This window comes from Calidris pugnax, unplaced genomic scaffold (genome assembly GCF_001431845.1).
Source record: "Calidris pugnax isolate Ruff unplaced genomic scaffold, ASM143184v1 scaffold92, whole genome shotgun sequence".
In the NCBI taxonomy this organism is placed as follows: Eukaryota; Metazoa; Chordata; class Aves; order Charadriiformes; family Scolopacidae; genus Calidris; species Calidris pugnax.
The window spans coordinates 2,303,864-2,328,480 of NW_015090823.1; the positions used below are offsets into that span (position 1 = coordinate 2,303,864).

Consider the following 24,617-nt stretch of genomic DNA (forward strand, 5'->3'; position numbering starts at 1 on the left):
TAGTCTAGCACCATAAATTCACGGTGGCCTTTTTGGTCAGGCACCCCTTTGTTCAAAAGAAGGAAAAACAGAGGAAACTAACGAGCAATGACGATTTCAAAGAAGGGATTATAATATATTATGCAAGATAAAAGATGCTCTCCAGTTGCTTAGAAGCAAATCAATATTCTATACTTGAAAAACTATTGAGATTCCCACTTACCTGCAGGACACAGCCCTGCACAAGCCTGACCCCAGCGGCACCCAGAGAGGAAGCGCCAGGAAAAGCTGTGGCCCTGGGGAGCAGATTGAGAGCTTAATGACACTCATCCAACGCGTGAAACCAGACAAGCTCTAGCACTTAACAGAGATGCAGCATGCCTCAAATTCTCTTCCTCCCCCACCCACACCGCTGACATTCAATGTAAAGGAAATCCAACAAGGATAACTTGGAAAGTATTGAAGAAAGATAACAACAATTTCATTTTCCATCCAAACTCCTCAAGCAAATCTAAAGAAGAACTCCATAGTAACAATATGAAGGCTTAAATTCCTGAGGCACTTGGCTGCTCCCCATTGCTGTAACATGGAAGCATCGTTTGCCTCCAGTCCTTATGAATTTCACTTCCCAAGACTCTGGTAAGGAAGACAATGCCATTATCCTACACGGAATGGTAAAGCCTCTCAAACAAAACAATTAAAGGATTTGCTTGTGTCTGCAGAAGCCCAGAGAACCGAGCTCAGAGATGTACACATCCTGAGACAAGGCCTGGAGCACTCAACTACTCCTCCTTTTGTGTGGGTCACACAACTTTGTTTTGAAGCCAGGCTTTACCTGAGGTCGGCAGTCCTGATCGCTGTTGCCATCAGGGTCTTTCTTGCCTCTCTCATCGTAGTAAACGTACCCAGCCTGGCAGATACAGGAGGCATCTGACTGCTGGAAAGCCCGGTTCAGCCCACGGCAGGTACAGCTGGTAGCACCTTAGAGAAGAGGATGGATTTCGAGTGGTAATCAGGGTAGGGAATATGGTTCACAAAAGCTGCTCTCATCGCAAAGGAGCAGTTCCCGTGTGGAATACTCTTTAATCAAATCACACTGCTCGTTTTAGTGACACTCCTCCTGCCCCACTAGCACAGCAGCGCTGAGCCAACATGAAAGGCAGCTGGAGCCAGCCTGCCTTCTGCTCTACCAACACAATGATTAGACCATTTCCTGAAGTGTCCATTTAATAAGAGATGCAGAAAGGCCCAGCTGGTCGTTTGCCGCAGTGGCATTTTGACAAGCACTCCATTAATTTGAACATTAAGCCACCGGACAGGGCAAGGACCCAGTCAATCAAGGCTGCCAAGCCCCTCTCTTGTGCCTCAACACTCTCAAATCCACTTGATTTGAAATGCAGAGTACATTGAGTAAGACATATGCACTCCATTCTGTGCTTAGCCACCTACCTTCCACTTTTCTAGCCTTTTCCCACTTTATCTGGCCCAGGCTGGACATTTTGGCTCAAAAGCACACCTACACCTAATGCAAGATCCCTAATTCAAGGCAAAAGTACTCTCAGGGAAACTCCACTGCTTTCAAAACAATGACAGAGCAAGAATTAGTAGGGCTGCTTATCTTTTCCTTCCTTTGAAGAAGCCGAGATCAAATCCCCTCGGCTAACAGTGTGAGACAACAAAAGACAGCTTTGAAAATGGAATCCTCCTTCTGTGTGGCACAAAGGAAGAGTAGCTGGGCACTGGTAGCACACACATCGTGAGGAACGCAGGGCTTGTGGTCCATTGTGAAAACACGTGGGGAAATCACATTTCTATGCGATTTCCTTTTTAGTCTTTCTCTTAACAGAGGTGAAAGTTTCACTCACAAACAGCAGCTCACCAGGCTGGGAGGAAGAAGAGCTGCCGCAGGGGAAACAGGCAGCCTGAGCAGGAAGATGGTTGAAGGTACCGGCAGGACAGGGCTGGCAATCCTCTAAGTGCTTCGCGAAGGTGCTGCTCCCGTGGGTTCCCGGGGGACAGGGCAGAGGGGCAGATGCCAGGGGAGGGCAGTAATGGCCACTGGGGCAAGGCTTCTTGTGGTAACTCTCACTGCCTAGAGAAAGCGATGGGCTGTCTCAGACACAAACACTGCTCATGGACCTGAGCAAGTGCTAAGGGACAGGCAGAGACCACTTATTTATCCCAGTTACGCATATACACAGACCCATATAAGTGTATGTATAAACAAACAAATATGTATATATAAAGTTAATCAACGTTCAGCATTTTTCAATGTAATTTATTTATATTTAAATATAAATCTTGATTTCTTTATCCCAGCTGTTTCACTGGAAAAATCCAGAGGCGAATAGTGGGTAGACCTGATCTCCTCCACGCTCTACAGCAGGAGTGAACACCTCAGTGACCTTAACAAAGGTGTTAAGGTGTTATCTGGTGATACACTAACTATGGGCCTCTCAGCTAAGTCACAGAATTACAGAAAACAGGACTTGCGAGGGTCTGAGAGACAGGACACCAACATCCAAACCACTCTTGACCCATTTCTCTAAACTCTCAAAACCTCCCACACCAAATGGTCTGGAAACGAATGTGACAGCCCACACCAGGGATTTATAACTGCAGAGGATTGGGAGCTTTTCCCACATAAAACTTTCTGGTTATGATTTAAGCTGCTATTTCTTGCCCCACTCCTCCCATAGCAGCTCTATTTACCTTGTGGGCAGATGAAGCCTGCTGGGCAGGGCTGACAGGGCGCCGTGATAAGGGAGTCACTACGGTAGGTGCCTGCATCACAGATTCTGCAGAATTTCTCAAATGAATCCCTTGGACCAGGCAAGTTGAGGGCCATGTACCCTCCTTCACAAGGCAGTGGATGGGCACTGCCTGGGGGACAGTAGTAGGGAAACACACACCTGGAAGGCAAAACAAGGGAGGAAGAGGGAAGAAAGTCTCTCAAAATGTTTTGATTTCTGGATTCAATGACCAGAGGGCAAAATTAAAAATGGTTCTCATCGGGTTCCAGGCTCAAGCTAAATAGTAGAAATCACAGATCACCCTCTTCTGTCTTAGCAGTCACCAAACCCATAACTGTAATTACAAAGACACCTTTGCTTTTGCACAATGCACAAAGACTGTGGCTGAAGCCTTAGCTCGGGTTTTATCACATTTCACAATAATCAGAGTTCTTAGAAACTTAAAGCCGGCTGCACCGAACATTCTAGGTACTCACAGCTGCTCAGGGCTGTTGTATGTTGACGATCCTTCAGGACAGTAATACCCGGCAGGGCACACGGAAGGCACGGCCGTGTGAGCACCACAGTATAAGCCAGGCCTGCAAGGCTTTGGATTTACTGAACCTGGTGGAAAAACAGGAAAATAGTGAGTACGTTACATTCCCAGGCCAGAAGGGTATGCATTGAGGAAACAGTAAGCAAGAGGGCTTTATTAAGTGTGACTGTCCATAAACACTGTGCTTTTCCTATTGCTCATAAAAGGGCACAGATCTGTTGGGAACCAGTTTGCTATTAAGCACGAAATGCTAATACCTCACTGCCTAGCCCTGGATGATGAGAGAGATCTGCTCCTTTTCTAGGCCCAGATCACTTCCTTTGGGAACCTCAGCTAAAGGAGAACAGGAAGGGAGGGCTGAAAAACTGGAGATGGGAATTCAAAGGCCAAAAGCCAGGAAAGGGATTCAGGGGAATAAATCCACTTCCAAAGCCACTCCATCAGTGACCATGTCCTAAGAGGGCTGCTAGAAGAATAGGATTGTAGTCATTGCTAATTGCCATGGCTGTGCCTGCTGCACACTGTTCAGCCATCTACACTCAGAAATGGCTGGAAAGAAAGAAAACAAAGGAGCACTGTCACGTCACCTGCTGGGCATTCGTAGCCAGGTTTACAAGGCACTCCTTGGGTGTTAGGCAGCCCTGTCTGTGCTGGATCCGGGCAATAGTATCCAGGTGAGCAGGGATCACACTCTTCCAATGATTTTGCACCAGGCCGGATCCTGGAAGTGCCAGCTGGACAAAGGAACGCATCCCCTTTACCAGGGCACCAGTATCCAGGGGGGCATGGATAATCCTCAAACCTGGTCAGACCTGTTAGGAAGAGAAATGAATGAAGAAAGGAAGGTTGAATGGCCAGGAGGGACTTTAGAGAAGGGCTCTTAGCTCGTTGTGAACATGAGTTACCTCTCCCTTTCCCCACCTCATCTTGGAGAGTTTTGTAATGAGCTCTAGAGATGGGAAAGGGCTGGCTTTCACCTGGCACTTGCCTGATAATGGGCAGCGATAGCCTGGAGGACATGGCTGGCAATCTGTCAGGCTCTGAGCTCCTGGGTACTTGCGGTAAGTTTGTGGCGGGCATTTCTGAGGTGCCAGGACACTACTGTGGTCGCTGCCATTGGCTCCAAAGCAATAATGTCCGGATGGACATGGATAGGCCTCTGAAGCCCCTAACAAGCAGAAAGCAGGGCTTTAAAGAGTCATCTTTTCATTGTAATTGGAACACCTTCGTTCTGTGTCCTCCCTAGGTCCTTCCTACACATTATACTGAGTGTTAAATGTCTCTCTTCTCTGCAGAGACTAGAACTTATCCCTAGAGAGAGTGTTCTACTGCAAGGACTGTTCCACAATGCTTATCTGGTGTCAAAGCCGGACTTGCCAGACTCAGGGATACATAGAAACCTCCTGAAAAGCAACTCTCGTTCCCTCCCCTCGCTGTTCACCCCCAAGTTCCAACCTGCTTTGCACCAGTGTCCAGCTGGACAGGGCAGGCAGTCCTCCCTCTTCACAGCCCCTGGAACATCTCTAATAGTATTGGCAGGACATGGTATAGGTACCTCAGATCCCTCTGGGCAGTAGAAACCTACAGAAATGGATGGGAAAGAGATGAAAGTAAAATATGAAAACCCTCTGATGGCAAAAATGACTCAGCAGGAGCCTCCTGTTGTTGTAGAATGAATATCTATGCAGCTGTTGGGATCCAACAGCCAAACCAACAGCCTTCAAAGTTTTCTGGACCAGTAGTCTAGCACCATAAATTCACGGTGGCCTTTTTGGTCAGGCACCCCTTTGTTCAAAAGAAGGAAAAACAGAGGAAACTAACGAGCAATGACGATTTCAAAGAAGGGATTATAATATATTATGCAAGATAAAAGATGCTCTCCAGTTGCTTAGAAGCAAATCAATATTCTATACTTGAAAAACTATTGAGATTCCCACTTACCTGCAGGACACAGCCCTGCACAAGCCTGACCCCAGCGGCACCCAGAGAGGAAGCGCCAGGAAAAGCTGTGGCCCTGGGGAGCAGATTGAGAGCTCCCAGCAAAGCAGAAATATCCAGCAGCACACTTCCCCTCCAGCCGTCCGTGCCTGGAGCAGAGGGGACAGGAAGAATTGACATACAACCTGCTGCTAACGATTTGGTGCAGAAGCAGAGCAAGAATTGATGAAATGAACTCTGCAAAGTCTGCAACAAAAAATAAGAACAACTTACACCAATATGAGGGAGATAATAGACACATTTTTTCCTCTTATAAAAACATGTAGATTACTAGAGATCTAACACCTTTTGTACCCAAAAGCTGTATCTAAGCTTCTATTTCTTTTCTTTGAATGAGAAAGACGTGGTAGAGGAGCTGGGCAGAACTTAGCATTGACTTATCAGGACAAAATAAGAATGTCAAACTGCTTAAGACAAAGTGAAAAACTGGCAGATTGAAATGAATCATGACCTGCAGTAGTGACCGGGTAAGCAAGGCAGGCATTCCTCCTCGTTCCAGAGGCCAGTCATGTTTGCAGGAGTGAAGGTGCCTTCAGGACACGTGAGAGGAACCCATGTGCCTGAAAGGGAGACAGCAGAGACAATCAAAAACTCCAGGAGGACTGTTGTGATCTGACAAAACTCTAGAAGTGTATCAGAGCATGACAGATGACTCCCAGAAAGCAAGGCAGCAACTAAGCCACATTTGCTCATTGCCACCTCCTCCTCACCTGGCCTACAGTAAGACACACATAAGGTTTGTACAAGTCTGGGATCACAGTGAGAACACACGACATTTGAATCCCTGGCATAGCTGGTATGGAAGTGTACCTGTAGGACAGTAAGAATGTGGTGGGCAGCGCTTGGGGTCTCCTGCCACTGGCTCCTGGCAGTAGAATCCTCTCTGGCACGGAACACAGGATGCAGAGCCCCTGGCCGGCTGGTATTCCCCAGCAGGGCACGGCATGGGGAGGGCTGCCCCTGTCTGGCAGAAGTGACCCTGGCAATGACAGAGAAGGAAGAGGATTGCAGGGAGATGGTGAAAAACTCAGGGTCTGTGTAAAGAGTGAATCCCAGAATTACCAAAGCCTCGGCCAACACTCCGTGTGGATGTAATCAACATTTCAATGAGGCATGTTCGATCCTTTGCCACTGTGGAAAACCAACACCTCCTGCCCAGAGCTGAGACCCACCTCTTTCACTGCCCCGCTGTCACTAAGCAATACCTTAGGGCAGAGGAAAGCCGTGGGGCTGATGGAGCTGAAGTTTGCCGGGCAGTAAAACCCCTCAGTACAAGGTCCTGTTGGAGAACTCAAACCAGTGCCAGCACAGAAAGACCCAGGATGGCATGGCACACAGCTCTCCGGGGACGTACCACCTGAGGAGGGAACCAAAAGTCAAGGCCAGTGACAGGGGGAGATGGAAGGACACCCAGTACAGTCACAGCACCATCAGCGCTTATTTCAATTGATAACACATTGTCACCATCAGGCCACCCCCTCACCATGACAAGCAGCAATGAAGTTCCTCATCACTGTGGACCACAGGAGAAACCTGCGGGTAAAGTCCTGCTCACCTGTGGCATTGTTCAGGGTCCCAGCTGGGCAGGCAATTGGGAAATGAGTACCCTCTGGACAATAGTGCCCAAGTGGGCAGGGCCCATTGAGTGGGAAGGCAGGTGTCCCTCGGGGAATGACATCAGTGGCTCCTCCTTCACAGTAGTACCCAGCTGAACACAGACCTGTCACAGGAGAACAGAGGGTGGCAATTGCCAGCCCATAGCACCATGGTCAGTAAAGAGGCACCTCCTCAACCTCTTAGAAGCAGGCAGATAACTCAGAGAAGAGACGCTGAAGCACGTCCTTGTCCTGTTTTATCACTGCTGATAATCCTGGGCCAATCACCCTTTTTGCCTTCCCTCCTCCCCATCAATCTTTGGCCTTTATCACTTCCTATCTTTACTTGCGCTGACCTCATTTGGCATTTACTCACTTTCTCACTTCTCTAACTGGTTCCCTATATGTTGTTTACTGTGGAAAAAGTTCTGCCTTTCTTCTTTTCATGTGGCCAATCTTCGCATTTTAGCCCAGTGAAAATTACTCTTTGCTTAAATGGGAGGAGGAGGACTTAGAAGGACAGAAAGAAGAGCAATACAAGGGTTAAAAGTAAAGAAAACGAAAGTGGAAAAAACTAAGGGAGACAAAGAAAGTAAAGCAGTAACATAAAAGTAACATCCAAGACAAACACTCAGTTAAAAGAATGAAACAGAGAAAATAAATGATTGACAGGCCCAGACACAGGGCAGAAGGGTGCCCTCCAATAGCCTTTAATCTGTTCCCTGAGGTACGTTCTCCACTTCCCTGCATCCTTCAGCCCTGCACCTCCAACCCCTCCGCTGTGAGTGCTCTGTTATCAACCAAACTCACCATCAGGTTCCCAGTTCGCATCTCCTCTGCAGTACCTCCCCGCGGGGCACAGCCTGCAGGCGGTGGGGGCCGGTGCCCCCTCCAAGGCGTTCAGCGTCCCCTCGGGACACGGCAGGGGGACAGCAGTCCCAACCGGACAGTAGTAACCTGGACATTGAGAGAGGTGAATGAGACACTGCACAAAAAAGAAAGGAGAGAGAGGTGGGAATGCTGAGCTTGCAAATTCTAACTCATGGCAAGTTCCCCATTCCCTAGGGTGAACCACTCTGCTACGGCTCAGCCAGAAAGAGTTGTGCAGGGATCCATGGCACCTCTTCCCATTCCCATGCCAGGGATTTTGCCACACACACCTACTGCTCACCTCTGGGACAGCTGAGTGGCTCGACAGTGGCAGCGTTGCTGCAGACCATGCCAGCTGGGCAAGGCAGGCAGACACTTGACCCCGGCACAGGGCTGAACGTGCCAGGCTCGCAGGGCAGCTCCAGCACAGTGCCCGCAGGGCAGTAGAAGCCACCGGGACATCTGTATCCATGAATCCCATCAGAAGGGCAGGGAGCAGAGTTTCCTTCTAGACAAACATACCTGTAGAGAGAGAATTCAGACATGAAACAATAAGCCCTTTTCAGAGGCCAAAAGTGTGTGTGGGGGACACTAATCAAGAACCAAGGGTCAGCACATTAAGAAACATCCCTTGAAAAAGCAGTTTATTCCAGTTGTGCTGATAGCTTCCCCCTTGCATCTGTAATTCAGTGCCCACCTGAAAATCCTGGTAAAAGGCTATTTTGGACTAAGCTGACTAGAAAGTGTTCTAATTCTGGAATAAAAAGCCTTTCAAAGTTAAAGATTTTTTTTTTCACTTCAAAGCACAGGGCCCAAGTGTTCATTTCCTGCCGTCTTTGCTTTGCTTCCTTTTATCCTCAGTCTTTTTGTAGGCCTCTTGCTTTAATGCCATCATTAACTCTTGCCTTTACCTCTTCCCTCCCACACCCTCCAAACAAGTAAAGGTGAGAAAAAATGAAAAATATTAGGGGTGATAAGAGCTAAGCAACAAGGAAACGAGAGCACATGCTGTAGACAAGGATTCAAAGGATGAAGTTTCTGAAGAATAAACAATTCCTAGTCCTTGTGGCAAATGATTAAGTGCAACAGAAGCAGCACTGAACAAAAGAACACCAAAACTGCGGTTTTTTTGCCTGGAAGCAAGATCTATTTTGACTGAACTGCAGGCTATGAGAAATGATGGAGGCTACATGGTAAAGGTGTTGAAAATCAACCTGGTCAAAGCACAAATTGTACCCTGTTGGAGGGCAAGAACTTCAGTGATTTTGGAAGTCGAGGGTCATTTATAATTGTGTAATATTCACTACCACCCTGCCCAGAAAACCTTACAGCCAGGCTGTAACATCTCTCTAGGGCTAAAGAAATTTTTGGGAAGTCTTAAAATTCGACAAATCCCTCTTATTCCCAAGAAGTCTGTTTCCATGGCTAATTATTTTTAGTCATTCCAAATGGAGCCCTCACTTGTATTCTGAGCTCAGCTTCTACTTCTAGCTAAATTTCGTTATGATTTTTTCCACTAGATTCAAGAGCCATCTGGTAGCAGAAATCATTCCCTACGAAATCTCGTTACGCTACAGCGAAATCTCTTCTAAGATTGTCTTTCACAGATGAAATAAACCGAGCTCCTGTAGCCTCTTGCTATCAGGCATTCTCATGAGGCAGACAAGTGTCGCTGCTGCTCGCTATCAGGCAGGCTGGACCTGCCACCTTGTCCCTGGTTATTGCACCACCTCGTGGGAAAAGAGATAAAACACAGAAGGAAAAAAAGGACGTGCAGGTCAATTTTTCAGCAAGTGTGATGTTGAGGCTAAAGAAGGGATTGATAATACACTAAACCTATGGTGAAAACAGTGAAAATACATGTATAAGGCTGAAACAGAATGTCAGGCAAACAGAAAGGGAAAAGGAATAGCTCAGAAACACCCACTGAGGTCACCAAGTAGATGCTGTATAGCTGACCCAAAGAGCCAAGAACAAAGTCTTCAAGGTTTTATTAATCTTTGCACACAAGGCATTCAACAAGAAATATTCAGGCCCAGTATCTTCTAGTTTGGATGTCCCTCTACTATAACCTGTAGCAATCCTGCTGTAGCTCTATTTTCCCACTCCTGAGTGACTGTCTCACCGCACCCTGCGTTACACAGCGATGTCTGGGCCAGATCAGACAATCCTGCCCCGCTGCAATACCGTCCGGCCGGGCAGGGCTGGCACTGCTCCTCTGCCTCCAGGCCCACCACCGTAGAGAAGGATCCAGGAGGACAGGGCACAGGATACCCAGTACCACTGGGGCAGAAATGCCCCGCAGGACAGATGTCATTACTAGGCAGATCAAGGCTGGAAGATTCCACCTGTATCAGAAAAATACAGAGAAGGAGAGAAAAAGTGTTATTGAAAGAAGATTTAGCACAATGTACTACAGAGGCAGGTTCTGGAAAGGACACATAAGAGCCGAGTCCTACAAGTTTGCTGCCACTGAAACTTAATTTTATTCCAACCACGGCTGGAATAAAAAAGGTACTGGCTGCTGAGGTGTGACTACCTTATCCCTGATGCCATCTTTTGGAGGTGCAATCTACAGAAATGGAGGTCTGGCCAGAATTTATTAGTAGGCAGCAACATATTCCATCAGACATTAAGAGGAGCATGTCATCGCATTTGAGGAGCTCTCTAGGGCAGCAGTAAAAGGCATGAGCAACCCCATACAGAGCAGTAATGCTTGGAAAACGTTGTGAAGGTCCAGTCCTTGTCCCTAGGAGTCACTAGGAATGCTGTGCTGCCCCCTGGCACTCACTCACCCTGGGTCTGAAGGGCGCTGGGCTGATGGCTCCCTTGGCACAATGATAACCTGAATAGCAAAATCCAGAAGGCTGTGACAGACCTGGTGCTGAGCAATACATGCCTAAAACAAACAGAAAACCTATCTCAGTGTGAAGGCCTGCACAGAAGATCAGCGGAGGAGTCAATAACATGAAGGAAGAAGTCATATTTTCCTCAGCCTTCCCATGTACGTCCCCTGGGTTTCTTGTGCCAAGTCCTCACTCACCTGCTGGGCAGGGCTCACAGTCAGACTCGCCAGTGGCACCAGTCCTGGGGCCAAAGGTACCCTTGGGACACAGATGCTCTGTACTGAAGTTGGTACCTGGCAGACAGAAGTACCCAGCAGGACACAGCTCAGGAGTACGTGCTCCAGAACCTAGCATACAAAGAATTGAGTAGGAGATATTATGAGAGGTGACAGGCAATGTCATTCTCTGTCAACACAGGCACCCCTCCTCCCCTGTGCGTTCAGCTACACGCAGGACACTGGATTCATCCCGCGTACTTATTTAGCTGTTCAGATTCCCGTTGCAGTAATTGGAGAGAAAGAGCACTTCCAGAGGAAATGTACTTCAAATGCAATTCATCTCATCCGAAAGCAGACATCTAAAATGAAAAAGATAAATTGCACCTCAGAAGTGCCTCTTTCTCTCCACTAAGTACAGAGGGAGTAGAGAAAACTAGCTTGGATACAGACGTCTAAGAAAGGAGATGCCTACTAGAGTAATCCCATCTAGGGAGTCCAATCCCACCTGTGCAGCCATATTTCTTGGGCGTTTTTGTTGCCTGCATGAGCTGCCACACAGAAATATCTTTGTTATTTGTATTTTCCTGGGAATGGAGTTTTTCCCAGAGAGGGGAAAGATTTGGCTTCAGCCTATTTCTTCTCCTACAACCTCATTTTCTTTGAAATCTGCTTTGACTTCCATTCTTAGCAGAAACTGATCTACCTCGCTGTCCAGTCCAATCCATGTAATATTGACTTAGTAGAACCTTAACTGATGCCATTCAAAACCCTTTTTTGTTCCACTAAATCTAACAGGAAGACTCAGCCCTTAGTGACAGGGAAACCCTTTTTATCACAATACTCCAGACTCCTAACTTTTGTCAGGTTGTTCCCAGAAGAGTCCTGCTGGGCTGGGATCCCAGAAGTCCTTCCTCTCCTGTGACTGATATGTCCCATTCTCACAGGAAAAGCAGATCCCATGGGGCACTAAAAGCCTTGTGGACAGTGATGGGGAACAGACGGCAGCCTGGCCAGGTGGGCAGTGGTAGCTTGAAGAACATGGTACTTCAGAATTGGTTTTGCCCAGCCCCACAACAACAAAAGAAAGCCTTTCCTGTTCCTTGGCTAGATCAAAGACAATAGAAACCCCTATCTTCCAAATAAAATGCTCAACTGTGTTTCTGAGGCTCTCAGATGTGGTCCCAGCTCTGCTACAGACTCATGTTAGCTCAGTCATTTCCTCCCTGTTGCTTCAGTTCCTCACCTGAGAAAGAAAAACCCTCTTTGTCTCATGGAAGGTGATGGGTCACTCTGTTACTGTCAGCGTGACCGCAAATATTTCAGTGCTGGGGGGAGCAAATAAACATCTTGTACAGACAGATGGTGAGAACCTCTGAGAAGGAGCAGCTGTCTGAGAGCAGAGACCCCGGCTGCTAACCAGTGCCAAGCACTTGTTTGCCAGGATATTTTGTTCCCCTGAGAGGTGGAAGACATATGAGACATCTAGAAGAGGTGGCTGAGTCAAGGAAGAAAGAAGGTATAATAGCAAGAATTGTTATGGGTGACCTGAGACTGCTACTGATAACCCAACAGGAGTTGGGGAAGACAAATGATTTGCAGCATTTATATTTAGTGCACATCCTGCAGAAACTGTCACTGACCAAAGGTGATGTGAGGCACTTACTGAGTTTGTTCTTCCTGTATCTGCTAAGGACAAGCTTGTAAGAAATAAAGCTGTAGTGGGTGTCTTGACTTGCATTGTGCAACCCCCAGTTGCCAAACACACCAGCAGAGACTCACCAGTGCAGAAGTATCCAGCTGGGCAGAGCTGACAGTCTGTCGACTGCCATTTTCCACTCTTGGAGTTGAAGGTTCCAGGGCTGCATGGGATCGGGGATTCAGAGCCTTCGGGACAGTAGAAGCCAGGGGGGCAATGCTTATGATCCGGCTGTGTGGATCCAAGATCACAGAAATACCCGGCGTAACATGTTCCTGCGAGAAAGAAAAGCTTCAGCATTACGTTTAAGCAACCAGAAAACATAAAAAAGTTCAAAGTAGGAGACAAAAAAGATGTTAAATGCATGTAATACACACCAGAAACCCTGGCCAGGCCTTCTCCTTGGCAGAACTTCCCCCCAGGGCAGGGCAGACAGGAGTTACGGTAAACCATCCCAGACTGAGGTAAGAACGTGCCAGTGGGACATAGCTCTGGCTTGCTGCTGCCAGGTGGGCAGTAACAGCCTGCTGGGCAAAGGCTGCCCGTCTCATCATTGACAGGATTGGGTATACGGGCCTTCGAAGTGCAGTAATACCCAGGCAAACAAGGACCGCTTGGGGACGAGAGTCCTAAAGAAAAAGAACATAAATTCAAATAAGCCGGTGGCATTACAGAAATCACAGCTTCTGCACTAAACAAACCAGACAAACCTTGTCATCACAATGATCTCAGAGTCTACTGGCCTGTGACTAGCTCTGTTACTTAAAAGCTCCATTTACAGTCTCCGTATTTACTTACACAACTCATAACCAGATAAAGGCCTAAACAGTTTTCTCCATCACCTTTACAGACGGGGCTGATCAGCACCCCTCTTTCCACTAAGAGACAACCATGAGAAGTCCTAGAATCCACGCTGCTTGGCTTTTGGTTTCATAACCTTTGCTAGAACAAAAACGCCTTAATCTACCTCTAATTAAAACGTTACAAAAGACAGCTTGTAAAATCTTTAAAATAATCACAAAGAATCTCTACTCAAGGGGTGCCAGAGACCACTTCAAATGCTTCTTAGAAGTCACATGAACTCCAGACAGAAGCTGATGGAACTTTTTGGTTCTCCTAGATACAAAACATCCTAGATTTGTATTTAATCCACAGGTGATTCCTACCTGCACTGGCACAAAACGTGCTTCCAGGACAAGGCTTGCACTCCCTGGGATTTCCCACTCCAGTTTGGTTACTGTAGGTGCCCTCTGGGCACGGGTACTGATTGGCAGCTCTTGTTCCCGATGGGCAGTAATATCCTGCTGGACATTCTATTGGTTTGACCACACCTTGTGAGAAGTTCTCTTGGAGATCAGCTGGGTGGTCTTCTGGGGCACAGAACCTACCAAAAAAAAAACCAACCCCAAGTCTTGCCTCAGCCCATGCTCTCCTTCTCTTCTGCTAGAGATTAAGAAACACTTTCTGCATGACAGTGACAGCCTGAGACTACACAATAAAAAGAAAGCTAATTACTTGAAAGGAAACAAGTGGAGAGCTGAGAAGCTGAGATGCAACCTTTCAGGGTTGTTTTGTCCATCCCAGCAGACAGACCTACCAGGATGGACTTTCTATGATACAGGGGTTGCAGCACAGAAAATGACACAATAAAGGGAAAGGTGATACAAAAACAGAAACACGAAACCCAGCCTGTTATAATAAAGGATACAAGAGACAGAGCAGCCTAAGGCAAAGGGAAATACAGATGGTAATTCCTAAGAAAAGCATCAAGAGGAAGGAGCAAAATCCCTTTCACTTACATTCCCACTGGGCAAGTTTCACAGTGGCTTTTACCAGCCTGGTCCTGATATTTTCCAGAGGGACACGGTATGGGCTCTGGGCTGCCAGTGGGGCAATAGTGACCCACAGGACACAAATAGTCTAGGAGCAAAAAAAGAAATACACTTCTAACATCACTGCTCTGTTTATGTCCTGAACAGCTGCCATTAGAGGAAGCATCACTACAAATCTGGAAGATTTAATGAGATAAAAGCGAGATTTAATGAGATAAAGAACCAAAAAAATCCCTGGTTTTGTTAAATGCATTGCTTTACCAAAGGTGAAAATATCACAAGGAATAAACTCCTCTTGGGATATTTTGCCTTGGTAAGATCCCCTATTTTTCCTGCTGTATTTACATACTATTACCCACTACTTAACCTGGGTTGCTTGGAATAATTTTCAGCAAACATTTTTTAATTTACATAGCTAGCCATTTCTGAACATAACTTGAAACTGTAAGTAAAGGCAGAGTTTAACATCATCTTGCCACTGCAACTCCTATAGGTAAAGAACAACTCCTGGATTCCTACCTGAATGCTGGCCTGATGCAGAGCCCTCTGGGCAAAACCATCCTTCTTTACACAAGCCCTCCGGGGAGCTCTGACCTCGCTGAGAACAGAACCTCCCTGGGACGCAGGCCTGGCAGTCCTGTGCTGACTGGCCACCACGATGAGCCAAAAAGGAGCCTGAAAATATAAAGCCACCAAAAAGCACATTCTCCCCTCATCCTAGACGCTGCTGGAAGTGGCTACGGAGAGAAGCACAAGCTGGTCACACAGTAGCTTTCCAGCTACACTAGCCCCAGCTACCTCTTGCAGAAGATGATAAAAGGATGTTGGTTAGGAAGGAATTCAAAGGGAGTGAAGTCCCCAGCACTCCCTTAGGACAGTAAATGACAGCCCTCCTTACAGGAGAGGTCTGAGGGACAGTGGTCCTGAGTGCTGGCTGAGGTGAATTCCCATTTATTTCTGGTGCAGTCACTTGCTTAATGTAACTACAGATTTTACCCAGGAAAGAAACACATATTCTACAGTCTTTCTTATTCAGCTTAACACTTTGTCTCATTAACGGTGATGTTAAAGGACAGCTCTCACTGTGCAAGGAGGGTGGCAGAGGCTCTTATCTGTGCTTGGCTTTGTAACCTTTCCTTCAGGAGGGCTCCACAAAGAGCTTCCCCCCTCACCCCGGCAGCGTGGAGGCCACAGAGAGAGTCTCCAGAGGCAGTTTGGCAATTACTGTTTGAATGCACATTTTGGACTGATGTTTCCAACACAACAGCCTTGGATTAGAGGCTGAGCTGTTGTGTCGATAGCAGTTGTCCCTTGGGGAACGTAAAGGCATGGACTCAGCCGTGGAGAAGCTCAGCAGCTCTCTGGGTTTTGGGAATAGAAACAATAGCATGCAGCAGCTGCCATCAAACCTACCTGGGGGACATGGAGATGGAGAAGAACTCCCTGCAGGACAAAAGTGGCCTCGAGGACAAATGTTCCCCACTGCTCCATCCATGGGGTTTGGGAGCGTGGAGCTCCCTGTGCAGTAGAAGCCAGCCTCGCAAGGACCTGACAGAGCTGCGAGCTCTGCAGTTGCACAGGACAAACCTGAAGCAGAGGGCAGAAGCAAGGACATCATTTAAAAGACGCCAGCACCAAACAGTCACAGCACAAGACCGGGACCACCCACTGATCTTAGCAAAAGGGAAAAGAGTACAAATGTATAAAAAACCCAGCCCAACCCAATAAACTTGTGCAGGAGGAAAGAGCCTTCTCCTACCTGGAGTGCAGGGCAGAGGAAGAAATGAACCAGCAGGACAAAAGGTTCCTGCTTGGCACAACCCAACAGACCCAGAAGCTGAAGCTGCCATGCCTGCTAACGGAAAAGACACAGACTGAGTTGAAACATAAAAATTGCAAGCACTCTATCTTACCTAAAGAGTTCAGGAAGGGCAGACCCAGAGCACTGAATCAAGGAAAGTAAAAAGGGAAAGTCTGCCACCCTGAACCTGGCCAAGTCCCTTTGGGTGACGACTCTGTAATAACCACCTCCTCAATAATAATCACCATCACACATCTTTATTGTTTCCCTTCGTACCAGTGTAATTTCCAGGAAACACTGGTTTGCTTGATGTGGATCCAGGCGGACAAAACCATCCAGGCATGCACAGTCCATCTGGTCTTGCTAAACCCGGCTTGGAACAGACCCTTCCAGGAGGACACAGCTGGCACTTGGAAGCATCCCAGATATTTAAAGCTTCACTATAGGTTCCAGGGGGACAAGGATACTGTGTGGCAAACTGTGTATTCCTGGGGCAATAGTGACCTAGGAAAGAAAAGACAGGTTTCATAAAGGTTAACAAATGCTGGTAATAGTGTGGGAAGAATCCTCAACCTGCAGACACAGCATTCTCTTCATCTTTTTCTGAGGAGGACTGATCCCAAGCTACGATGGGATGCAATTTAGCACTACTCTCTAATAGCTACGTCACACTGGCTGCATAAAACAAAGCTGATCAGGGCTGAGGATTAGCAATAGCTTTAATAGCATGCAGTTTTTTAATGAGAAGATCTCAAAGTGTGTGATAAAGGTCTACTGTCAAAACTGCTTGCTCGATTTACCATTTTCCACAATCAGATGGGAACTGAATCGCAAACTGCTTTGACCAAGGTGATTGATGTGTCCACTGGAAGAGGCTGGAAGAGGTTCATGCCTCGTGCAACCCAGTCCAATGATAAATCTACTCCAAAAAGCCACAAGGGTATCTGCTCATCTCTTAAACACAATTTCCCAGAATGAGTGGGTAGGTGCCATCAGACCCACCTGCAGGGCAATCCGTGTAGTTTGTGGAAGCCACTGTGCAGTAAAAGCCCTCTGGGCACTCCAGACACTGTGCCATGCTCCAAGATGGGCTGTAACTCCCTGCAGGGCACGGCTGGGCTCTGGTGCTCCCCACCACACAGTAGTGTCCAGGTGGACATGGTCCCCCACTGACTGTTGTCTTTGAAGAAGAACACCACAGTTACAGTCTACAAACTCACGAGGGTGGCCTTGCAAAAAGATCTATGTCAGATTCCAGCGGTGAAGAGAACTGACATTAGACTGAGGGATCCTGTGCTCATCCCTCAGTCCTTAAGGCTGCACACCTATCCCTTTTCCAAAATAAGGGATCAGAATTCTGCCCATAACAAATCTTGCTGGGCCTGCCATTTGGAAGCCAACACCACCCTTTCTTCACCCATAGCCTGCAGAGAGTTGTGGCATAAACCCCGTGTCTTATCAAGTCATCATCTTTAAAAATTCTTATTGCATTTTGCCTAGGAGGAGGGCTGGCAGATGCAGTATTCTAATCAAACCCATGCACTCCCTAAAAGCTGTAATTTTAATCTGATAAGGCATTCCACTCTGCTCTGCGGCATCAATATGCAAAGATAAAACTATTTTTGGTCAGCTTTTAGATGTAACAGCTGAAAAAAGGCCAGGTGTATTTTGCTCTCTCCACCCCTTTCACTATCAATAAACCAGATGGACCTGATCAAGAAGATCATGTAGTAAGGAAGGGTTTAATCTGAGGCAATAAGGTGACCTTATGGTCTTCAGTTCCACAGATATGACATTTTACACTATTTACATCACCAGCACAGCTTACCCTGGGAGGCTTAGGAGAAATGGCTCCTCCACTACAGTAGAATCCAGCCTCACATAATCCAGTTGGAGACACAAGTCCAGTCCCATTGCAGAAGTACCCTGAAGAGGGACAACAAAAGGACCATAATGATATTGGTCACACAAGACGGACAATAGTAAGTACATAACAAGGAAATAATCACTGAAGCATCATGTCTGATGTCACCCACATCTGTTCTTCTGGAGTTGCTTTCACTGGGCAAGTATAGAGTGTACACAACTAAACAGACAGCACTATTTGGCTCATCTCTAAGTAAAAAAGCATCTAGTGGAAAGGGAAGCTCATAGCACAGAAGTTTGTGCATCACTGTGAGTATCCTCTTATGTGGAAAAGCGGCAGATTCAGTCTTTTTATGCTGTGCTTAACATCTCTCTCCAAGAAAGCAGATGATGATTGCCTACCATAAAGTTTCTCAGAAGCCCTAGAAATGCTGGTGACCGGCTAAGAATCTCATTAGTCCTTCCTTCCATACTGTACCTGCATCACACAGGAGACAGTCCTCAATCCCAGTATTCCCAGTTGAGTTGCTATAATAACCAGGAGGACACGGCTGTGGAAAGGCAGAGCCCAGAGGACAGTAATTTCCCTTGGGGCATGCATTCCCCAGAAGACCATCTGTAGGTGTGGGACTAGAAACACCTCCGCTGCAGTAGAACCCAGCCAAACAGGGTCCTGTAACGCGTGGCTGCCCTGCAAGCGCACAGTAGTGCCCTGAGAAAGCAACACAATGCCATTAGTACCAGCAGAAAAAAAAAGAGAAAGAGACTTCGGAGAACAAACTGTGTCCTTACACAGTTCATCCGCTGAAGGTCAGGAATGTTCAAGACACATTTTCATACATTCTCCTGTCCTCAGCCTGAGAGATGCTTATTTGCTGGTTACCTGGGTCACAGGGGGTGCAGCGAGACATCAGGCTGCTTCCAGGCTGTGGGTTGTAAGTCCCCTGAGGACACGGGAACTGAGTTGCAGAAGCAGTACCGGGAGGGCAGTAGTGGCCGGCTGAACATTCGTTCTCCAAAAAGGAAGACGAATTCTTGGGGCAGAAGAAGCTGGTCCAAAGAGAGATTAAAAAAAAAAAAAAAAAGGATGGGGAAAAAAAAAAGACATTAAAAAAACACATTTTCTAGCAATATTCTGTCCACAAGTACCTAAATAACGACTTAATGGTGAGACTAGCTGGTTTAATGTGGCTGCTGCACTGTGCTGTGTTGACCACAAAAGACACCTATTTATGCATATTACTAGATTCTTAGTTGTTTCCTCGTATGCCAAATTGATGGCATAATTGCAAAAGCCACAGAGACATAATTTTCTTAACTTGAGTCATAACACATCCAGGCTGTGATTCATCAACTTGCACAAGTAAAACAAGGTCAAATCCAAACAGTCAGTAATTGGAGATGTATCCCCCAAGGAAAAACCAGACTCGGCATCAGGTGATACACAAGATCCTCTTCCCTTTCAACAGGCCCCTGCCAGCCTGTTGCCAAGGGAACCATCTATTACTTCAGATGTGAAAAAACGTCTATGGTGCCAATGGTTTCCTTGCTCTGAACAGCCTTCTGATCTAAGTTCCCTTCCAGGGTAGCTGTACCTGGGTTTAGGACCTTGCCTGGTCCCATAATCAATTATACAGTGTTGCTTAACAGAGCTCAATAGTTGCTCTGCTTCCTATTCAAAGTGCTTTTCAGTAGTAAATTAAGCAATTTTCCCACCGCACAGTGTTCCACGATGACTGGATAAAAAATTTCCAATAGTTATATTATAATATTAGTATATTTCCAATAGTTACATTATAATATTAGTATACACACAATGCTAAGCTCACTGTCTGACTCTTACCCTTCAGGACAGGGGAGGCAGCTGGGTTGCCTTTGGGAAGGGTTATAGGACCCAGCCGGACAAGCAATCGGAAAAGCTGTGCCCTTGGGACAGAAATAACCTGGAAAAGAAAGGAAAGATCAGAATCTCTTCTAGAAAATCGAAGACAAACTAGACAGTTAAGTGGGAACCATAACTCACCCTGGGGACATGGCCGTGGCTTCTCACCAGAGACACAGAATTCACCCACCGGGCAAGGATAGCACTGCTCTCCGTGGGTGTGCGGCATGTGGGAGCCAGGGGGGCACGGGGTTGGACTCCCGGATCCAAGAGGACAAAAGTGACTGACTGGACACGGAGCTCCTGAGAGGCCATCAGTGGGCACTGGGGTCTGGGCTCTAGTGACACAGTAGTACCTGCAGCCACAAACACAGGAAAATACTCTTTATTCCAAGAGGGTAAAGAAGACCCCTTGTAGGACACCTCTCCTTACACAGAGGATATAAATGTGATGCTTTCCTACTTACCCTGGGCTGCAGTGTCCTGAGGGTGCCCTCTGCCCAGAGCTGTTGCAGTAATACCCCCCAGGACATGGCTGGCATTCCTGCACACTCCTTCTACCTTCACTGCCAGACCACGTGCCAGGAGGGCACTGCAACGGAAGCAGAGTGCCTGGCAAAATAATTGCACCAGAGTAAGGAAATGCCACCTCATGCTCTCTATGAATTAAAAAAAAATAAGCTTTAGCAAAGCACCCAACCTTCAGGACAATAATGACCAGGAGGACAAGGAAGTCCTGATTCTCCATCTTGGGGGTTTCTTACTCGGGCACCACTTTTGCACCAGAATCCCTCAGCACAGTCTCCTAGAAAACAAAGTAACATATACAAAACACATGAATATATTAAAATAATAGGCACATAAATGCAAGCTTCAGAATACAGATTGAAATACAGTCACGGAAAATGCCCCATTGGATTTTTTGACAAGGTATCATAGATAGAATTCTCATTTCTGTAGTCCCTCTCTCACTTCTTAGAAAAAAAAGAATCTTTTTGTTTTATGGAAAGTTTTTGATGAGTAAAATGGGACAGCTCACCTTAGCTGAGATGAGAACCCTGGAGTCCAAACTCCAATCCCCAGCACGAGCCACCAGCCATAGACATGACTGTAGAACCAGCAAATATGCTCAGAACAACAGCAATATACCTGTGGGGGCAGCAAGTCCAGAGAATTCACAGTATTTTCCTGGTGGGCATCTCTGACATTCCTTTTGAGTTTTCAGTTTTTGCCTTGGTCCAAAGGTTCCTGCAGGGCAGGCGTACTGAGTGCTCCTGTTCGTCCCTGGTGGGCAGTAAAAACCTTGCGGGCACGGGTAAAGGGTAACATCAATAACTGGCCCTTGCTGGCTGTCACAGTAATAGCCTGCAGGGAAGACACAGCAAAGAAAGCTAAATTAGTCACTGGGAGACACCAGCTATTGAGGTGCTGCTCATTAGAAGCAAAGAGAAGATTCCTACCAGGTTCTCCCAGGCACACAAAGCACCTCACGGAAAAAATAAATCTACTGCTGACCTTAAATTACCATTGATCTGAATCACACTCCTGCTGGGACAAATACACACCAAAGCTTTTCACTTGCTGCACTCTTTAGGAGGAAACTTGCCACCCAGTGATCCCCAGAACACAGGAGAAAACTTACAGGTGGCACAGGAAAACACTGAGGGACACAGCGCTGTTCTGTTTCCTTTCAGTTACTGAAACCCCTCAAAGTTTTCCCTCTGAACATCCGACTTTGCCCTTGCCAATATTTTAATTGTCCAGAACACAAAAGAAGTTAACATTTCTGCTTTCATACCTGAATTACTTTAACATCTAATGACCTTTTCACAGAAGCCAGAAATTGTTCTTCCGCAGTCAAGAGAAGGAAACCACCAAGGCAGCGAGTCTCTAAACTTCCATCCATGGGAAGGCTCAGGAATGAATAAAAAGCAGCCATCCCCAGTAGGAGGATGCACAGAATAACACTGCGATATTGTGAAAAAATGTAACTCCTGTTTTCTGGATGCCAGCACAGTCTACAGCACCTTTCCGACTCCTGTCTCATCTCCCACCTTTGGCTTTTCCACTCTAAACCAGTGACTCGCGGAAAGACATTTGTTTTGATCCCATCCGATACACACAAACACACTCCCCTTTGAGCATGTCCCCAGAGACTCTGTCAACCTGCAGTGCAGTTTATTTGTGATTTACCTTCCCAGCACTCTCCAGTTGGGGCACTGAGGCCAGGTCCTTCGCAGTAGAAGCCAGAGGGGCAAGGCTGGCACTCGGAAAGCTTGCTCCTCCCTGGGAGGCTGGAAAAGGTGCCAGCTGGGCAGAGTTTGGGTACCGCTGACGCTGCAGCTGCGAGAACAGAAGCAAGGCAGAGAGAAATGAATGATGAAAGAACAAATGAGATGGCTGCATTCAGGGGCTGGATGAGCACACAGCAGCATGGGAACAGTATTAGTGAAGTCTTTGTTTTTCACTCATAGATCAAACAGTGCTGCATGGGAGAGGACAGACATTATTAACTTCGTTTTACCCAGGGAAACAGAGGTGATGCTAATTACATTCTAAAGGCAGACAAGTTTGGGCATTGGGACAAGTTTGTCACTTATCACTTTCACAGAACAGGCCAGGGGAAGAACCAGGGAAAGAATCTGGGACTTCAGGCACTCTGGTCAGACCCCAAGTTGGCCACCACGGTCTCAAAATCACCCATCAGTGTTTCAGGTATTACACGACATGAAATTTTCAGTATTTCAGATATTATGTGATATCAAATTTTTAGGCCTGACTGTTGCTGGATACTTACTGCAGTAAGTCCCTACAGGGCAGATATTCCCAGTCACACCATCTGTTGGTTTAGGGAGAGCTGCTCCACCTTTACAGTAAAACCCAGCACTGCATTCCCCACTGGGGACAGACAGACCTGGAAGACAGAGAGCACAATGGTGCTCAAAATACTAAAATAAAGGGAGAAAAGCAGGAAAAACAACCACTTCCAGCCTCCCTCTGGAGATACCAAAGGCATCTTGCTCTACCATCACAGCTTTATGGAATTATCAGGATAAAACCAGCTCCAATTTAACATACTGAAAGAATACTGAAAAGACAGAAAAGGAGTGGGACAAAACGAAGCAGGAGTATCCCAGCACCTGCAGAGAATACAGGGCAGTCTGACAGGAGACCCTGACCCTCCATGTCTATGAACCTATAATGATGTATGTTCACATTGGGCCTCTGAAGATGGGAACGTGGCCACAGAGGCTCAAGGTCACACAGCAAATTCTGGGCAAAGTAAGGCTTATTACTCAGAAGCAGAATTCAGCTTTAGGGACCTCTAACAAGTTGTTAAACGGTGAACATTTCCTTGTCCACACTGCCTTTATTTTAACTCTCCTCAAAACAGACACTAACCTGAGGCACTGCAGTAGAACCCTGGAGGGCAAGGAAGAGGCTCTGGGCTCCCTTTGGGGCAATAGAAACCAGCCGTGCACTTCCCTCCAGTGGCAGTGGCTGGACAGAGGCAGTTGGCACTGGTGTAGTTATCCAGATCAAAAGGCCGTGAGGTCCAAGCAGCTGAGATGCAAAACCAACCTGAGAACGGAACACGTCTCTGAGAAGTTCTAGCAAGTGACAGAGCCCCATAAATTATCATGAATAAATCAGCTGGAATGTAATGTCTGCAGAGCACAACCGTAAGCACATAGAGCACGGAACAAGCTATTGTCACAGAACACACTGCCCTCAAGAACTGTGCAATACAACAGCCAAACGGATCCAGACTCACCTGCATCACACTCGCCGGAGGCGGCTGTCAAGTTCTCCTTCCCACAGAAGTGCCCAGGTGGACAGGGCAAGCAGCTATCCAGGCTCTGTGTCATGGCATCAGGGTTATAGTAGCCCCGGGGACAGGGAAACTCAGTGGCAAACCTGGTTCCTTCGGAATAAAGAGAACAAGAATCTTTCATGCGCTATAAATGCTCTTGGCTATTAATCCTGTTTTATCACTTAATGTCGTTTTTGTCAGTTTATCTCCTTTCTGCTCTCCACGGTGCACAGCTTGCCCCTCATAGTAAAGACACTCTCTGGGCACTGCTTAGTTTGCCTGCGAGGGAGTTAAGTAACAGCCACATCTATGGTTTAAAAGATTGGCTGTTTTTTATGTGAAGAATCAGTGACACTGAAATGTTTTGTTCACGGAGATAATTTTTTGCCTTTAAGAAGGATATTTCAGCCTGGCCAATAGATTGCCTTGTCCCACACGCCCATCTCACCTTTGGGGCAGTAAAAACCAGCTGGGCAAGGGTTCATACTGTAGCTGGTGGTATTTTCTGGGCAGTAGTAGCCTGCAGCACAAGTGAAGCATGCAGCTTGTCTGGTGAGGTTGTTGTAAGTCCCTGCAAGGCAGGGTAAGGGAAAGCTGGTTCCTTCTGGGCAGAAGTGGCTCACAGGACAAGGGCCTCCTTTCTCCTGCAGACCTAGGACACAGAAAGTAGAAGAGATGTGGCCAACAAAGGGAGCTAACACCCCACTGATGGGGATCATGTCTTCTCTGGGATCCCAGAAGATCAAGAGGATGCACAACAGAGTAACTAGAATGACCACTGTATCCCAGCTTTGGAATCACTTGATGCTGTGTCACCATGGCTCTTCTCTCCTTGCTTCACAGGCAAAGCAAAACGTATTTAACAGATCAGCTTTCTAAAGACTCTGCTTCACATATACCTGGCATTCTGTAGAATGTGGAATTGTTCATTT

The 24,617-nt window shown here is 46.9% G+C and overlaps 2 protein-coding genes across 2 annotated transcripts; both read right to left on the reverse strand.

Annotated features, from left to right (window-relative positions):
- Positions 1-524: 524 nt before the first annotated feature.
- Positions 525-7,746, reverse strand: LOC106886748 (multiple epidermal growth factor-like domains protein 6). The gene is made up of 14 exons (XM_014939939.1): positions 7,671-7,746; positions 6,821-6,985; positions 6,471-6,622; positions 6,076-6,244; positions 5,717-5,825; positions 5,209-5,354; positions 4,723-4,848; positions 4,256-4,435; positions 3,855-4,079; positions 3,209-3,335; positions 2,692-2,891; positions 1,928-2,071; positions 815-960; positions 525-641 (listed from the first exon to the last, which is right to left on the reverse strand). The coding sequence occupies exons 4-14, from the start codon at positions 6,209-6,211 to the stop codon at positions 525-527; spliced, it is 1,656 nt and encodes a 551-aa protein (XP_014795425.1). The 5' UTR covers positions 6,212-6,244; positions 6,471-6,622; positions 6,821-6,985; positions 7,671-7,746.
- Positions 7,747-17,175: 9,429 nt separating this feature from the next.
- LOC106886749 (sushi, von Willebrand factor type A, EGF and pentraxin domain-containing protein 1-like) lies at positions 17,176-23,057 on the reverse strand. Its single transcript, XM_014939941.1, has 11 exons — positions 23,051-23,057; positions 22,065-22,214; positions 21,021-21,236; positions 20,572-20,676; positions 20,339-20,483; positions 20,013-20,227; positions 19,833-19,932; positions 18,782-19,039; positions 18,468-18,675; positions 17,952-18,049; positions 17,176-17,303 (listed from the first exon to the last, which is right to left on the reverse strand). The coding sequence occupies exons 1-8, from the start codon at positions 23,055-23,057 to the stop codon at positions 18,811-18,813; spliced, it is 1,167 nt and encodes a 388-aa protein (XP_014795427.1). The 3' UTR covers positions 17,176-17,303; positions 17,952-18,049; positions 18,468-18,675; positions 18,782-18,810.
- Between the last annotated feature and the right edge of the window lie 1,560 nt (positions 23,058-24,617).

Excerpts from the sequence above, each read along its gene's own strand:
- LOC106886749 (XM_014939941.1), bottom strand. Across the intron at positions 21,237-22,064 it reads AACTGGAGAGTGCTGGGAAG|GCTATTACTGTGACAGCCAG; the intron begins GTAAATCACAAA and ends TCTTCCCTGCAG. Across the intron at positions 19,933-20,012 it reads GCCACGGCCATGTCCCCAGG|GTTATTTCTGTCCCAAGGGC; the intron begins GTGAGTTATGGT and ends TTTCTTTTCCAG.
- LOC106886748 (XM_014939939.1), bottom strand. The coding sequence starts at position 6,211 with ATGCCGTGCCCTGCTGGGGAATACCAGCCGGCCAGGGGCTCTGCATCC. Across the intron at positions 5,355-5,716 it reads TTACCCGGTCACTACTGCAG|GCACGGACGGCTGGAGGGGA; the intron begins GTCATGATTCAT and ends CCTCTGCTCCAG. Across the intron at positions 2,892-3,208 it reads TACAACAGCCCTGAGCAGCT|GTGTGTGTTTCCCTACTACT; the intron begins GTGAGTACCTAG and ends TTTGCCTTCCAG.